The sequence below is a fragment of the Lonchura striata genome, chromosome 20, assembly GCF_050655825.1.
Source record: "Lonchura striata isolate lonStrDom1 chromosome 20, ASM5065582v1, whole genome shotgun sequence".
Classification (NCBI taxonomy): Eukaryota; Metazoa; Chordata; class Aves; order Passeriformes; family Estrildidae; genus Lonchura; species Lonchura striata.
In genome coordinates, this window is record NC_140722.1 from 8,445,947 (window position 1) to 8,463,116 (window position 17,170).

General features: G+C 47.5%; 1 protein-coding gene across 22 annotated transcripts; it reads right to left on the reverse strand.

Annotated features, from left to right (window-relative positions):
- Nucleotides 1-454: 454 nt before the first annotated feature.
- On the reverse strand, nucleotides 455-15,764 carry TPX2 (TPX2 microtubule nucleation factor). Of its 22 annotated transcripts, none has more exons than XM_085557776.1 (19): nucleotides 15,714-15,764; nucleotides 13,067-13,191; nucleotides 10,806-10,958; nucleotides 10,416-10,541; nucleotides 10,125-10,233; nucleotides 9,450-9,581; nucleotides 8,945-8,995; nucleotides 8,688-8,810; nucleotides 8,116-8,249; nucleotides 7,647-7,804; nucleotides 7,060-7,231; nucleotides 6,791-6,929; nucleotides 6,131-6,347; nucleotides 5,816-5,914; nucleotides 4,978-5,154; nucleotides 4,712-4,858; nucleotides 4,062-4,173; nucleotides 3,221-3,408; nucleotides 455-2,779 (listed from the first exon to the last, which is right to left on the reverse strand). In XM_085557776.1, the coding sequence occupies exons 3-19, from the start codon at nucleotides 10,906-10,908 to the stop codon at nucleotides 2,669-2,671; spliced, it is 2,298 nt and encodes a 765-aa protein (XP_085413902.1). In that variant the 5' UTR covers nucleotides 10,909-10,958; nucleotides 13,067-13,191; nucleotides 15,714-15,764; the 3' UTR covers nucleotides 455-2,668. The 22 variants fall into 22 exon arrangements, 21 of the variants coding, with proteins under 21 accessions (XP_085413902.1, XP_085413896.1, XP_085413897.1 ...); XM_085557770.1 differs by having other exon boundaries at nucleotides 10,125-10,260; XM_085557771.1 differs by having other exon boundaries at nucleotides 10,125-10,260; nucleotides 15,594-15,764.
- Between the last annotated feature and the right edge of the window lie 1,406 nt (nucleotides 15,765-17,170).

The window sequence follows — 17,170 nt, forward strand, 5'->3', positions numbered from 1 at the left end:
AAGGGTGATGAGCTTTGAGTACTGAAATAAAAAAATGTTTTTGCAAAATCCAGACAGAGAACGTAGATTTTACATCAGTTTCTCAACCTACCCTGACTCTAAAGGGAGGTGTTCCAACAGCACTTGGTTAAATCCCAGTCTGTTGCTCCCATCCTGTAAATTTGTTCTCCCCAGCAGAAAAATCACCTGCCACCATTTTCTTGCTGAAGCCTTGGCCAAATCCCAGTCTCCAACATCCAGCTCCTTCAGATGATTTTTATACTTTATACACCAGAGCAGTTTTCCCACCACGTCACCACTTCCCTCCTAATTAAGAGGACAGGTCCCACACCCAGCCCGTGAGAACCTGGTGGGTGACTCCAAGCTCATACAAACACCCCAGACCCTTGGAGGCACAGCTGCCTGATGCTCCTGCCCCTGTTTGCAATGCATGGGGAATACAAGAGGCCATGTCTGGGGGAAGATGTAATGTCTTTTATTAGACCCAAATGATACCATTAGGGAAAAAATACTGCCAAGCTGTCAGGCGCACAACCCCTTCCTCAAGGCAGAAGAGGCCATGTAGGGCCATCAGGGAAATCCAGCTACTTCATCCTTCAGGGATCAGTGGCTGCTCCAGTTCCACGGCCTCATGATCCTGCTTGCATTCACATTCTTCAGCAGCTCATCATCATTCCAGCTTCCCCCTGACTCATCATAAATATTTGCTGCTTCTGCTGCCCACACGCTGCCTTCTCCAGAGCTGGTACTCGAGGAAAAAACAAGGGCTCCCTGACAGCACATCTGAGCTTTTGTGATGTCCCCATCCAGTAGCAGATCACAGGGAACAGCCCCACCATGACAGAAATGGGTTAAGGCAGACAGGTCAGATCCACACAGATTTTCATTTTCAAGAAGAGGATGCTGACATGTCCCTTGTGCTCCAGCCAGTCCTGCAAATTGTCACAGAAGCAGTAACAGCTGTTTTTTTCTGGCTGTCCTGTAACTCTCAGCACAGTGACAGGGGGCTATTGGCAAAATCAGAAAAATGTAGCTGAAGGCAGACTGGCTGATTAGATCAAGCTTTTGGGCCAGCCTCTGCCACAGCTACACAAAGTTCCTCACAAGAAGGGAATGAAAAGCTGAAACCTGAGCGAAATGGAACCATGTTTGAGCTCACCATTTCCAAGCACCCACACTGCCACAGTGTGGGTCATTCATCCTTGAGTGCCAGCACACTTCCCCAAGCTCTCATTCTCCATTTCTTCAGTTACTAACTGCATAAAACCTATAATTTTTTTTGAAGAATCCTTGTATTTCAGTGTGGGTGGCTTTTCCTCTTTTAATCCCAGCACTGCAGTTTGAAGCTGGAGCTCTTGAAAACACTCCCATAGAGACCCCAGCTGTTCTGCAATGACATCTCTCTTGAGCATCACAATTTTTAGGAGAATTCCTGCAGAATCATCCCTCGGGTCCAATAAATGTTCATCTTGGAATTTAGATCTCTAAGGACTTTCTTTCACTGTTACCTCTCTCAGTCTAGGAGTAAAATAGTGATTGCTTGATGTACTTTGGCAAGAATGAGGTAGCATCTCTAAGCACCCCCTTAGGTGGAATCTAACACCTAGTTTGAACTCTCCTTTTCACCCAAAAATCTAAACAAAAAGCTACACACTCTGGGAATAACTTCTTCAACAGTATCACAATTCAGAAGAAATGAAAGCAAATGTTTTCCATAACCAGCAAACAAGAAAGTTTATCCAGTTAGGACAAATTAATTCTAAATTTCTCTTTCCCCCTCTCTACTAAGCAGCACAACCACAGCAAGCAGCCCTGCTCATGTGTTTCAGCAAAATATAAAGGTAAGAAATCAGAGCACAGTACTAAGTAAGAAATAATTATTAAAACTTTAATCTAGATGTGTCCACTCTTCACAAGGCCAGCAGTTTTGTCCTCCAGCACATTTGAGCCCTTGGGCTATATTTAGCTCTGCTCGCTGCCCAAACTAGCCAGAGATGCTGATGGCTCTGTAGCCAAGAGACCTGCACTGGCAGAAGCTATGGCAGCAGCTCACAGCAAGTCACTTGCCAGATAAATTGTTCCCCAAACAGAAGGACTTCAGCTATAAAACAGCAAGATGGTTTAATCCTCTAATATACACAAATAACTACTTTTAAGCGTGGGCAAGATTTATATTTGTAGTCATCTAAACATTAACAAGGAAGGCCAGACCCACGCTACACCGGCTTGAAGGGACCTCACTTAACACAATTCAAGCTAAATATAGATTAAAAGACTAAAAAACAGACACTTGAAAATAGCACTTAGTGTAAAAATACAAGACAGCTCTGCCAGATGCACACATCTGTGTGGGCAGTCTTTATCAAAAACTCTTCTGCAGGAAAGGGCTTCAGCCCACTAGCCAGAGACAGCAAACAGATTAGGAATTTTTATTTAGTTAGGTACAAAATACGTTGGTTTAGTCTCTAGAGAAGATGGGGTCTGGATACACAGCAAGGCCAGGAGGCATTGCTGAAATGCCATGGGCTCAGGTGAAGTTTAACTACTCGGTATAACAGCAAAACCAAGCACAGGAGTTCAGACTGAGCAGTCATGGAAAAAAGTTGCTCCCTCTCTCCTACCAAGGGAGAGGGATGGGATCTCCCACCAGCTGTCATGTGGATGCTCATCAGCATCGGAATCTGTCTGAGAAGTTGGGAGACTTTGGCATAGTCAGTGGTTGATGACTGGGCTTCACTTCTAGGCTGCGGTATTTGCGTATTGGGTTTGCCTTGTGAACCTGTGGAAAAATAAATATAAGTAAGGGCAAAACAAAGCAAATTGTTGCAGTTATAATAAAGTTGAAATTCGCAGGTGAGCTGTGGATGAGGTGAAGGCAGGCATCTGCTTGAGACCACCCTGGGCACTGGAGTGAGGTAGTGGGAAAATACACAGCACATGTTGGGGTTGTGGGTTTTACTGAGATCATTCTGCTTTGATAGCTACACATGTGCATCTCCAAAACTCAGCCAACTCAGCACAGCTGCTTTCTTTGTTTGCATAGTTTTGTAGGTCTGCTTTTTTTTTTAAACCAGTTGTGAATTTAGTGAGTCATCAATTTACAAAGAGAATCTTGAAAAGGCAGTTTTAGCACAGTTCAACTGTGACATTAGCTCCATAAGGATATTCCCACATTCCTTTGGGTTACTTTATAGCCCTTGCTCAGAAACAGCTCACTTACCATTTCTTGTCTTAGCTTAGCAACTTCTTCCTTTTCACGCTCCTCTTGCTGCTGCCTGATCTGCTCCTCATGCCTCTCCCTTAAGGCTTCTGCATCTGCCAATCGCTTTTCAAATTCTTGCCGTTCTTTTGCTCTTCTTTCTGTTGCTAGCTCAAAGCTTTCAGGAACTACAGAACCAGAAAGGCTCTCTAAGTTTAGAAATAGAGGAGATAACATCGTTTCAAAGACAGTCAGGTAAAGCAGAGCAGCACAAATGTCGATGGAAGCCTCCCTTTGGAAAGCTTCCTCTTGGCAAGGGTGGTTAGGAGATACCTCCAGGCTTCAGGAAAAGAGAAAACTTTACTCCCAGACGTGAGCAGTGTTAATGCAGACGTCACCCCGTCATGGGTGTTCTCATGGGAGGGAGCAAGCACACAATTGTTAGAACAAACATGCTTTTGGCTGGTTTTATGCTCTACAAATCTTAGCCTACCCAAGCAGTAGATGCCTTCATCTCACTAGAAATGGGAGGGAAAGAGTGACAGCACTGCAGAAATGCCAGCTGTCTCTGCAGGGAGCTCCTCACATTCTCAGTACCCTTATCCTGAGCTGGCACACATCAATCATCTGCCAATTGCAGCACAGCTTCTAAATACAGCTGCCATGCTGGAGCAGGACAGGGGGTGGAGAGGAAATCCCCTTGCTCCCAGGGGACACAAGCTGTTAGGCAATTAGTCAATTAAATGCAAGGCATTATTGGCTGTGCTGATGAAGAAGAGGCAACAGCCAGAAAAAACATCACTTAATTGCATCAGTTGTGAGCTATCAGCCAAGCCCACATAGCAAGTACTTGCAACTGTACCTGACAGCATCTTATGTTCCTTTTTGGGCACAAAAGGCTCCTGGTACATCACGGTGTTGGGACGAGCTTTAAAACATGCTGCCTCTTTCTGCCTTTTCATGTCTTCTTTAAGCTACAAGAGAAGAGAGCATGTCAAGTGCCAGGCAGAAAGAGACCATCTCCCTGTGACCCAGACTCCAGCACTCCCTACACAGGAAAAGCCATGCTGACGTGAATAATTTCCATAGAAAATTATATTAAAGCCAAAAATTGGTGTCACTTATTGCCTGACTGTTGCTTTGCCAGAAATATCCTGAAGAAAGTTTCAGGTGTCCACTGCAGACTTCACATGAGCAAAAGAGTATATTTATGTGTCAATAAATTCCTGGAGATAGTTAGCAAAGGGATTCAGCTGCACAGAGCTGCTACTCAGAAAATACCCCACAGCTGTTCATACAGTTGTGGTAAATCCCATCATTTACCATAAAGTGAGAAAAAAACAAACCATTGACCAATCCTTAACCTATAGCACAAGTCTCATGTTAAGTACAGAAAAATTCCTTGCTCCAACTCAGCGACCAATTCAATTCAAGGAGGACAGTTTCTCTAGTCAACCATAACTCCACCAGTTGATTTAAGTCTGGTCATTCCCATTATCCTTTTCATCCTACCTGCTGTTTCCAGCTCTGGAGCTTGGCAGCTCCCCGTTCATCCACCTGCAGATGGAATGGCTCAGGCTGAGTTGGTGTTTTGACCTTCTTTTCTGGCAGTTTAACTTGGTCAAAGTAAGGCAGAGGCAGCGCTTTGAACTTTGGCACCTGAAATAAACAACTCAAAATATTTCTTGTCCTTTCCTTGGAGGTTTAATAGACAACAGCAAATCCTATCACACTTTTTTACTGAAGGAGTGGAATCCAAGGTAGCTTTTTACTCTTACCTCTTCCTTCTGTAGTTCTTCTATTTTTTTCTCTTTTTGTATTTGTCGTTCTCTGTCCCGTGCATCAAAAGAGAAGGGGCAAACTTCCACATGCCTCTGCTCTGGCATTTTGGGTTTGAATGGCACTCCATAATGTGGCATAGGATTAGCTTTGATCACAGCCACCTCCTCTTTTTCCTAAAGGGATATTAGCATTAGGATCTGCTTTTTTACTTTAGCATAGGCTGCAACTCCTGCCAAGCAAAGCCACAAAGAGCTTTGAATGAGGTCCTTTAATAAGGGGCACAGCAGATTCTTACAAACAGTGGACACTACAAAAATTAGAAAACCAAGAAGTATCAATTGACTAGCACCCTGAACTACAGGTCCAATACTTCCTTTTTTGAAACCACTCTCAATTCTAGTACTCATTCAAATTATACTGTAATTATTTAATATTCTCTTGACAAGAAGGAAAGAAGAAGGTTGTGAAGCTTTCAGAATCCTGCTCTCCACCTCAGGGAGAAGATCATGTGCAATATCTGCCTTCAGTGACAGAAGAGTGAGAAATCTGAGCAGTTCACCTTCCTCATTTATAGCAGCAACACCTCAGAAACCCTCATCAGTGCCCTAGCATTTAAATGATTTCATTTTTTATGAGAATTCAGTTTCAGTAAAATGAGTAGCAATAACCAGATTGTTTCAAGTGAATAGCACAGACAAAGGTAACCACTGGAGGAACTGCTCACAGGGGGGAAGGAAGAGGCTTCCAGCCCCAGAGCATCCCACCCACATCCAGAAGCACGGCAGGCACTGCAGTGAGAACTGGGCCTGGCTCCAGCCTCATCACAACTGTTACCTTTTCTTCCTCTCTGCCAGACACACGGGTCCTGCTCCTCAAGGTAAAGGCTGGAGACTTGGGGACAGTAACAGGAAGTGCTTTCTTCTCTGGAACACCCTGTTCAGAAAAGCCAGTAAGGAGTTACCCAAGGCCAAGCGCCAAGAAAACGCCTCAGAGAAACAACCTGACAGCACAGGATGTACCTACTGCGGTTCTTACCTAATCACACACACTATTTACCGAGATCATTGAACACATAATACAACATAGCTACAAACATTTTGAAGCTTATTGCCACCAACTCCCAAGCCTGGGTGTTATTAAATTTCTTACCACAACATCCTCCAGGATTTTTGTGGGACATGGCCTGGAATGGAATTCAAAGCGCTCTTCCTCCTGCTGCTTCTTGCTCTCACGCTCCTGAATCCTTTTTTCTATTTCCAATTGAAAGCCAATGGGTTGAGTGAGCTTCTTCACAGGGGGTTTACTGGGCAGGAGTGGCCCACTCTCAAAGATTTTGTGATTGATTTCTCGTGCTTTGAATTTGTACCTATGGAGGAACAATGGAGACAGTCACCAATTGTACATTATTGTGCAGCTATAGTTAGCAATTCTTCCTTTGCCTTCAAAACAGCAAGATTAATAAGGAAAATCTTATGGATTGTTTTCCTAGAAATCCAAACCTTTGCCTACAGGCAAGTTTTGAAGTGCATGCAGGCTGCATTTCTATACTGGGTTTGCTTTACTCATTGTAAGTTGTACTCAACCCAAGATCAGCTCTCCTAAGAGTACGTTCTTAAAAATTGTTTATATTTCACTTCCCTAAAATCAGAACTAAATAATTATGAACAACCTAAAGGAACCTCAATGGTATATGCTACTCATTCTTTCACACAAAAAGGGTATTCCAGAGAAGTGACATTTTGGTACCTGAAAAATATTTCCAGTGTGGTACAATCATCCCCTGGAGGACTAGAGTAAGCCCTTACTTACTGTTGAATTTTCTCTACTTCCTCTTCTTCTAACTCTGCAGCAGTTTTGCAGGTGACAGGTCTCAAGCGCTGCTTTGTTCGCAGCACTGGTGTTTTGGGGTGTGTGAGCCGAGCCTTCACTGGCTTTCTTGAAACTGAGCCTAGAAATTCAAGTCACACAGACCAGCAGTTAATGGCAAGGCCTGCAACAGACACAGGCCATGTGCTCAGAGTAGTCAAAGCATCTCTTGCTCTACCACCATGTCTGTGGACACAGCCAGGACAACTCACCCTCCTCAGATTTCCTGCTCCTCAAATGGTAACGAGGGGGTGTGCGTTTTTGGAATGCTTCTACCTGCTCAGCAAAGGACACATATTCTGTTGTGGCTTCTTCAAGTTTTCTTTTGTTTCCCTGGGACAGATTGAAAGGCTTGGGGACAGTGTGTCCCTTTGGCATTCGCACCTGAAGACATAAAACCACAGTCAGTATGGCCAGGAGGTTTTGATGACATTTCCTCTCCCCACTGACGCACAGTATCTGTCCCTTCCTCTCACTGCAAAGAAGATAACACCTCACATTAAGCACAAGTGTTAACAGTCTGAAAATGCACAAGTTATATTGGGAAACTGTATCGAGCAGATTAAACCACAAAGTGGAATGACTGGAAAATCTGACATTATAGGGCTCCTTTTCCCACAAGGTTTCTTTGGAGTTTTATGGCAACACAGACACATAGGAAGTCTGCAGTCACATTTGCACAACACCTGCCTCTCCTGTGGTAACCTCTCTGTGGGTATCAACCCAAGCACTGCACAAGCAGCAGGGAAATAGTGGCAAGGATCAGCGAGCTGAGTGCTGGCAGTGCTCTGGCTCTCACCGGAGAAGGGGGGTGCTTCCTCAAGACTGCTGCAAAATCCAGCTCCTTGTACTCGTTGGCAGGCTGGCTTTCTACATTCTGTTTAATTCTAGTCTCTGTGCAGAAGTGGAAATCAATTGGCTTTGTTACTTGACCAACAGGTTTCTTCATGGGTTGTCCTAGAGGAAAATAACATATAAGCACTAGAAGCCTTTTGCTGTGGGGTAGGATTTGTGGAAATTAAAAAAAAAAAGCATTTAATTTCTAACAACTAGGTAAATTTTTAGAGAGCTCATCTTTAACATTTCAAAACATGACATAACCCAAACCCACCTGTTTCCAGGCAGTTTAGAGGCTGATCTACATTAAATGGCTCCTAATATTTATTGCAAAGTCTGAAATGCTTGTTTCAAAGGTACTTGCACAGCAATGTACAGCACTTTCAGCTGAGCCTAATGCAGCTTCATTTGGCAATTCAGGCAGAGCCCACCTGCTCCAGCAATAGCAGCTTTCAGAGACTCCTCGTTCTTCTTTCGCAGCTCCATAACCTCCTGCTGTAACTGCTGCATCTTTTCCACCTCCTGCTCCTCTGTACTCTTCAGCTTGCTAGGAGGTTTGGTCCTCCTGCAAAAGCACATTAAAAACTAAGATATGGCTTCCTACTTCCCTGGTTATTAGCATGATGTTTCTGCAAGGAACATGCTTATCCTCCAGCCTCATTGCAGGAGCATCACTGGTTATAAAAACATCCTCTTTAGAAGAGATCTGCTTGGGTTTTGTTTGTTCAAGAAATCTCACAGCTAGCTGCTATTCTGCAGACCCACTTGCTGTGTGCATTCTCAATCCATCAGGAAGAACAACTTTTTCCTCAAAAGAACATCAAAAGCTTTCCTCTGCACAGGTTCAGCTGGTGAAGTACATTTCATCCTAATATTGTTGCCTTGACCCAGTGTTTACTAAATGTGATACCATCACATGCTAAGTTGAAGCTGAAAACACTCAGCCAGGACTGTCACCTAAATCAACTGTGATTAGCACACAAGTCACAAGAAAGCCACGTACTTTAACATTGTTGGCGTGCAGGGCATGGTCTGTTTGCTTTTCCCTCTCCCTGGGGAGAGGTCAGGATCCTGCAGGGGCTCTTTCTTTGTGGATGCTTCTGTCGCCTTCTCTCTGCTACCAGAACTAAGAGGAAAAAGGTGTTAGGGCAAACCCCTCGAATTAACTGTATTCTAAATAAACCACCACCTGCAGCTCTCACCACCATGCACAACATCCCAACACCTGGTGAGGTCTAAGGTATGCCAGGCTGGCCTTACCTCACCCCACGCCCAGGTATAGCCCATCTAGCTTTCTCTGGTACTCTAAGGCTGCAGAAGGAAAGATGAATTACTGAGTTTTTGGAACTTTTTTGGAGGAGGGAGGTACACTGAAGATCATCAAGATACAGCAGTGTTTCAAAGATCACACTTTAATTTCCTGACCTCGTTAATTTGAGAAATATTTTAGCTGTGACTCTTTCATAGCTAATGACTGCCTGATGACTTCCTGATGGGTAAGTTCAGACAAATTTAAAGCTGACAGACACTGAGTAAGAAGTAAGAAGGTGAAGAAGGCCATGCTTATTTCATTCACATCTCCACCTCCAAACAGAGCAATTCCTTCAGCATTTACAGCCATTTTGTGTTCATGAAATCAGTATCAGCAACCAGTTTCAGCCACCACCCCCTAACCTTCCTGTAAGAACCTTCTCAGCCAGGTGGAAACTCTTTCCAAAGGGTATCCTTTTTCCCAGCCCTAAACAGAAGGACTTGGATGACATACAGTCTCATTTTCTTCAAGGGTGGAACATCTTCTTTATTATCCAGGGCATTGGCAATTTCCTTTGCTTTGATTCTGCCTGGCTGCTTGCGCTGCTGGGTCTTCCCCTGCTTTGTAGCCAATCTCCTGCCCGGTCTAGAGTAGAACAGAAAGCAGAGGTCAATTTTCCCACAGATCTGAGGACACACCTGACCTGGATAACACATTTATGTCAATGCGTCCCCTAACTCCACCACATAAATTGTGTTTAACACAACAATCCAAACACAGCACAATTCATTAAAGTTTAACAATCCATAAACTAAATATTCTTTGCTATATATGAGCATGCAGAACTTGCATTCGTATCAAGAATGAGTTCTGCCCAAGTCAGGCAGATATAAACAAAGAAACTTTATAAGCCATCTCAGTTTCAGATATCCTCACATTCCAGAAGCTCCTGGCGCTGCCGAGTCTCATTTGACAAGTATGTGAGACACTGCATTACATTTCCACCCTAGAGACTGCCCCTCCAGCCTAGCCAGCAGATCAGATGTCCCAATGCACGATCTCCATGTTGGAGAACTCCAGCCCCACAGGATGCCCCAAGAACAGCTTAGCCCTGCAGATCCTGAGAGCAAGGAGCTGCTTAGTTACACCATCATCAATCATTGTACAAACTGAACACAAATATTTCACCTCTGAGGGGCCTCTGCAGGGGCAGCAGCTCTCCAGGTTGCCAGGGACCCAACAATGTTCTGAGGGACCGTGTTGCCCTGGGCACATTCTGCTTCACCATTGCTTTCACCTGAGAAAGGGGCAGGTGTCAGCTCATCTGTATATACATATACAGAACAACAAGTAAAACCACATGAGACCTTGCAGATGAAAGTTTATGAAGTCCCACAAAAGCCAGACAGAGGCCTTTTCATTTTGCCAGCGAAAAGCAGGTAAAATTTATTCCCTCCCTGCCCCACTGTTCCAGCTTACTCATTGCTACTTCTTGTGATGGGACAGAAGAAAGAATAACATCAGGCTTTGAAGAAGCAGGGCTGAAGTGTGAGACCTTTGCCAGATTTTCTCCAGGAGGGACATTCTCCAGATTGGCTTTTTCGTCTGTAATGAGAGAAAACTTTCACTATACACACCATTAGGAATACCCCAGAACATCATTATTATGAGGTTAACAAAGGCAAGTTACAGATGACAAAAATGAAATACAAAAAAAACCCCAAAAAACCAACAACAAAAGAAACCCCATGCATGATGAATGATGCAGTTAACATCATGATTAAATGCACAGAAGCCAGTCCCAAAACAAGGATCACACTAAGGTGTCATCCAACAAGGAAATAACTCAAGGAGTTGGAAGCAACTTACCAAACCAAGAGTCTGCATTGTGCGCATCATCCTCATTCAGAGTTGCAAAATTGATGCAGATGTTTGGGACATCAAAAGAATAACGGGATTCTGGCTTAGACATCTTCACAGTCACACTGTCCCCAAGAGTCCTCTGTCTGCACTGCTACAGCCCTTTAGACAACAACAGGGAATCAGTGGAATCATCCCCCACCTCTCTTCCTCTGCAGAGTTTCTAGGGACAGGCATTGGGGACAGCCTTTGGGACATCCCCCCTTCTTGCACTTCACACTTTTGGGGAGAACCCCTCATGAGCAATGTAGAGTTTTATTCTACTGCTGATCTGCAAAGCTAAGGATATTTCACCACTGTTGATGTTTGCAGGTTCAAAACTGTCAGAAAGATCAAGTTTTAACAGGATTTTTTTAGTACCTGTATATGCTAGAGTTATATTTTTTAAGGAGTAAAGTATAAAGCTTTTTCAGAGAGTGACTGATTTGCACTTTCTTCCCTCACGGTGCACAAGAAGAGTTCTTACCCTCACAAAATTCCCTCCAGAGCACTGCAATGTACAGCCTCTCTCTCTCTCTGAAGGGCCCACAAACAAGAACTAATAACACAAAGGTGCTCTTCTATATAATAAATTGATTTTTCAAAGCAGGAAGAGAGTTCTGTAGAACATTATTACTGGGCAAACAGTCAGAAGGAGGGCAGTGTCAGGCCCTCTTGCATTCCTTAGCACTAGCCCAAGGCTGGCCAGGCTATAAACAAACTGAGCACTGTGATCCATGTCAAACAGTCCCTGCAGTTAATTAATGAAGCACTGACAGCAAGAGGAGTCCCTGTGTCAACAGGTGATATTAAACTCAACAGAACAGGAATAAAGCCAGTGACAAAGTTATAAACCCTGAAATTATACAAAACCTTCTTGCAAAGGTGCTTTTGTGATGCCTTGAACAGCTGTGAGGCAAAGCCCATGAGGATGTTATAAAACATTCCCCAAGGAAATCACCTGAACTTTGCTTTTATGAAACCAAGCAATTCCAAAGCAGCATATTCCTAACCCACAGAGCCTCAGCCCTAAACCATCTGTCTAGGCAGACCACACATGGTTCAAAACCCAGATGGTGCTCCTCAATAAATAAGAAAATGACCAAGTGTAAACCAAAGCAGTGTTTAGGGGGGTACCATGTTGGTCACAACCACTGGCCCCCAAGGATGGGTGCACGGAGAGGTCTCCAGCTCCTCAGAACAGAGCTGTGATAGTTAAAGGCAAGAATGTCATTAGAGAAGCACCAGCTACATGGCTGGGAAGATGTCAAAGTAGGGCCCAAAGAAGGCAAACAGAAGAATTAGAGCCAAAACCAACTGTAACTGAGCTCGAGACATGGCTGGAATCAAATGCTTTCCTACCGCCCTTAATCAAGATAGAATTTCTGTCAACACTTTAGACTTTTTTAAAAATCAAATGCGTCATCTGCATTCTCCCCTCACCCTCTCCAGTCAGAGTCAGAGCTCTGGGCATCATGTTTCACAGCTACTCGTGCCCACTGCTACATTGCTGCAGTTTGCAGCTTTTTACTGAGTAGAGCCCATATTCCACAGTGTCACCACCCTCATCATCGACCTCATTGCTGACCACTCTCTCTCCCCTCTATCCCAGACAGAAGAGAATAGTCAGGAAAAGAAAAGGATTGTATTGCTGCCTCAGTTTCATACTCTGTTTCTTGAAAGAGACAACTGGGAGATAACAGTTATTGTGACTGCGCTCCAGAAAGTTCATTCAGTCAGATGAACTCATGACATCTGCTTCTGAAATCCCCACATATCCTCCAAGTCCTGCCCGGAACAGGACTGAGGGTGAAGCAGCAGCTCACTGAGAGGCATCCTGCTCCTCCACCCCCCGACTCAGGCTGGGACAGGATCAGCCAGGAATGCCCCGGTGATTTATCACTCCTGTGCCCACCATGAGGTATCTGCAATGCCAACAGGCTCTGCCAAGCACAGCCCAACACCCGCTGCCCACTCCCTGCAGGCATTTTAAAACACACAGTTGTGATTTTGACAGCTCAACCACATTTATCTCAATCCAAAATTCTTTCTCTCCACTGCAGCACTCATCCACCGGAAAGGAGGCGTGGAAATTTTTCCTCATTAATAGGGACTTTCCCTAATTAGCAGGCACTGTGTGCATTTCCCAGGCGTGATTACAGGCACGCTGTAATCCTACACAGCTCGGCGTGGACTTAAAGCATGACCTTGCTCTCCCCCACATCCATCACCTCCTGTGTCGACACGGGTGTCTGCAGCGAGCCAGCCGGGGAACCCTCACCCCCGTTCTGCAGGATCAGCTTTCACCTGGTTTGCAGAGCTGCTGAAGCAGGAAAGGAAGATCTGATCTTCTTGCCTGCAAAAAGACCCCAAATTCCTTCTATAAAGTGACTACTTAATTAAAATCTTCATTTTCTTTCTAGGTCTCCTCTCTCACTGACCTAAAAGTGCCTCCAGAGCAGCACAGCTGTATCCACAGGGAGGAATAGGCAGTGGGTTCCTCTAGACATCAGGTTTCTTTTGAGTAACTACACTTTGGCACGTTCCAGAAGAGTGCCTTGGCATGGTTTAGATTAGTTAGCTTTGAAAAAGGATTACAGTAAATTGGAACAAGCATTCCTATCCCAGAATAAGACTGATCCAACAGCAAGTGCAATAGGTATTTTGGAATAACTTCACACCTCGCTGTAATCCAAATTAGCTTTAAAATTCTGACACAATTCCATCACAGATGTGTTCAGTGTGTTTGTCTCACTGAAATTGTGAATTTTGTTCCAACAGCACAATCTGCCTGGACAAAGAAGCCTCCTAGCCATTCAGGCCATGGTTGGAGATAGGATGCAGCATTCCAACATGAGAAATCAAGGTCAGAGGGAGAGAAAATGGAGGAGTGTGGGAGAGTAGCAAGGACAGGATAGTGATAGGGACACCAAAAGGTTGCAATAAGACAAGTGGGAATGGCTTCAAACTAAAAGAGGAGAGGTTTAGATTGGATATTAGGGAGAAATTCTTCCCTGTAAGGGTGGTAAGGCTCTGGCAAGGGTTGCCCAGAGAAGCTGTGGCTGTCCCTGGAAGTGTTAAAGGCCAGGTTGGATAGGGCTGGTCCAGTGTCTCTGCCCAGAATGGTGATGGGGGTTTGGAACAAGATGAGCTTTAAGGTCCCTTCCAACCCAACTCAGTCTGGATCCTGAGGAAGGCAGAGTTCTGCTCTTTCTTGCCACCTTGCAATGTAGATAAGGCCCTGGTGAACTGGAGATGATGCCTTATCACCACACACCACTGGAACTTCACAAGTGACAGATGTTACTTATGGCAAATCCTAACAGGATCACAAAGCACAATAAACAATAACAAACACACAAGAAGCTAGTCTAAGTTACATCAGCAGATAAACACAAAGGCAGCCGATCCACATGCCTCAGAACCCAAAAGAGGAAACCAGGAATGAACAAGAGAAGCTTCCCCAAGGCCAAGGCACCTGCATGGGAATGTGCTCCAGCAATTCCAGGGCCTTCTGCTGGGCTTCAACACCAGCTGCCACTTAAACAGAAGAGGCTGCACTAACCAGGCAGCTTTAATTCAGCCTGGCAGCTTCTTCATTGTCCTGCACCTTAGAGTTTTCTGTTCTTTTTATTGGGATAATAATCCAAAGGTCTTGGATGCTTTCCAGGGTTTAACATGTAAGTTGGAGCATTAGAAATGGATTTACAACAGCCTAGCGAGAACCATCCCACCACAAAGCCATCATCTGAACTCCCTCTGCGTGACACTGACAGCCTCAGAAAGTCACCCTTCATCCTTGCTTTTCCCTGAGCAGGGTGGAAGTGAACCCTTCCAACACACTCTGGATCTACAGCTTCTCCCTCCTCTCTTGTGCCCCTTACTCAAAGTTCAACTAGGCTTTTCTGCAGCACACAATCAGCAATGGATTCACTACCCCCCAGAACGCTGCTGTTCCATCATTTAATGCTCAAACTGGGAGAAAAGGCCTTTAACTCTCCTCAGGTGAGAGCTGAGCCCGCAGAAAGCTCCGCAGACCACCCCGACCGGCAGCCAAGGCAGGGGCGAAGGGCAGGCACAGCCTTTGCTCTGCTAACGGCCCAGACCCGCCCCCATTCCCAAAAATAAACAGCCCTGACATCTCGTGCTCCCTAAAAAAGATCCCACAAGTTTCAGAAGACATAAAGATGGTACATTCTAAGAATAGACGTTCAAGGAAAATAAAATTATTTTTAGCTACCATAACCTCAACTAATTGTTACATTAAGTTGAAGGTCTTCAAGCTTAAAAAAAGCCCCAGATAAAAATAGTACCCCGAATGTTTTCTTCTGATACTTGGGCCAGGTTTTGCCTGGTTTGCTTCCCTCCTTTTCCTCGGAAGGGGGATTTGGACTGAGACATTACAGAGCTTTCCGCCGTGAAATACACTGTTTCATCAGATTGCGTGACTGTTGAAAAACTTAGAACTTTATTTCACTGCCGAGGCACCCACCCCACCGTAAGGCACACGCCGGGAGCTCCGGTACCGCGATCCCCGCCAGGGGAACGGGAACCGCCCGCCACGGCGGCTCCTCCCGCTGCCGCCCGGGGGCACCGGGCTCGGCTTCCCCGGACAACACGGTGTTCGTAACCAGCACCCGGGGCTCCGTTACGAGCCCGCCCGCCAGGCCGCGATAGCGGCTCCGGCCACGGGCTGAGCGCCCGGAGCCGCCTTCCGCCGCCGTTTCCCAGCCGAGCCCTCGGCCCCGTTACCAATACCTGGGCTCGGAGTAGGCCTGGGGAACAGCCGCAGCGAGAGAACGACCAGATATGGAGAAGGGCTGCGGGTTGGGAAGGAGAGGCGAGGCCGGGGGTGCCCGGCCGGCACCCCGCACTCACCTCAGCAGCGCCGCCGCCACTCCGCGCGGCGCCTCTGCCGCCGCCGTTAACGGATTTCAAACAGGACCCCGCAGTCCGAACTCACCAATCAGCGCCCGGCACACGCCCTTTGAGGCGCGCTGATTGGCTGGACCCCTTCAGGACCCGGATAATCAGACCCCAAGCAACGCAGTTGCGCTCTCCCTGCAAAGTCTGACGGGAAATGTAGTACGTGCTTGCACAGCGCCACAATGACCGGGCGAGAACCGAACCACAACTCACATAACGCACTGCGGGACCTAGTAGACCAATCAGAAAAGGCGATGCCTTGAGTGTCGTTCCGGGTGGCCTATCAGCGACTGGCGGGCGGGACCCCGGAGCCAGTGTCAGCCGGTACGGCCGCGGGGCCGGGCAGGAGCCTGCCGGATCCGGGCTCAGGTACGGCGGCTGTATCAGTGTCCGCTGCCCGGCTTCCACCCGCTGTTCCTCAGCAGATCAGCCTTCGGACTGCTGGGCCCGGGAAAGGCGGCTTCCGCCGTCTGGTAAGCCCGGCTAGGTTTCTCGATGCTGTGAGGACAAAGTGCCATTTGCGCAGTGGCGTTTTCGACCCCAAGTAGTGCATAATCTTCCCCGCAGTGCTGCAGAGGGATGGGTAGCCAGCTGTTAACGGCGGGGCAGGCCCCTGCTGCCACAGTCGCTTTCACAGCTTCGGCACTACCCCCATAAACCTCCCCTCACAATCCCAGCACGGGCTCCCTGAGCACTGTGGAGACACAAAACACCCCACGTTAATCCCGGAGTGCTCTGAGGGGTTTGCAGCCGTGTCAGCGGCAGGGCCGTGTCCGCAGGGCGCGGCGAGAGCGGAGGCCCGAGCTGCCACCGCCGCGGCCGGCAGGGGGCGCCGGAGCTCCGCCCTCCGCCCGGCATATTCGCGCATGCGCACCGGCCCAGCCGGCGTGGCGCGTGCGCGCCGTGCCCCCGCGCAGTCCAACCGACGCTCTTCGCCCAGCCTCAGGGCGCTGTGCGCATGCGCACCGCCCCTCTGCTGCCCCCTCCCACCCTACCGCACCCCCCCGGCTGCTCGGCGGGCGATGTGGAAAGGATCCGGGGACTGCTGAGCGGGCCGAGCCCCGGCGGGGCTCCCGGCGACCTCCGGCGTCGCTGCCAGCCGGGCCCGCCCAGCAGAGCCGGGAAGGACGCGGACCCTCAGTCGGGCGCTGAGGTGAGGGGCGGGGTAGGGTGAAGCTTGAGTGACGCGCGGCTCGGCCAAAGGGAGCGGCCGCGGCCGGGCCCCGCCCCTCGCGGCCGATGATTGGCTGGCGTGTCGGCCGCGCGGGCGCCCTGTCGGCCCTCGTGCGCGGCCCCGCCCCCCAGGTACGGCGACCGGTGGGGCCGTCCCGGGGCCGGGGGGGCGGCGCGGGGCTCCGGGGGACGCGGTCCGGTGGGGGGGTGGGGGGCAGTCTGCTGCTCGGGAGGAC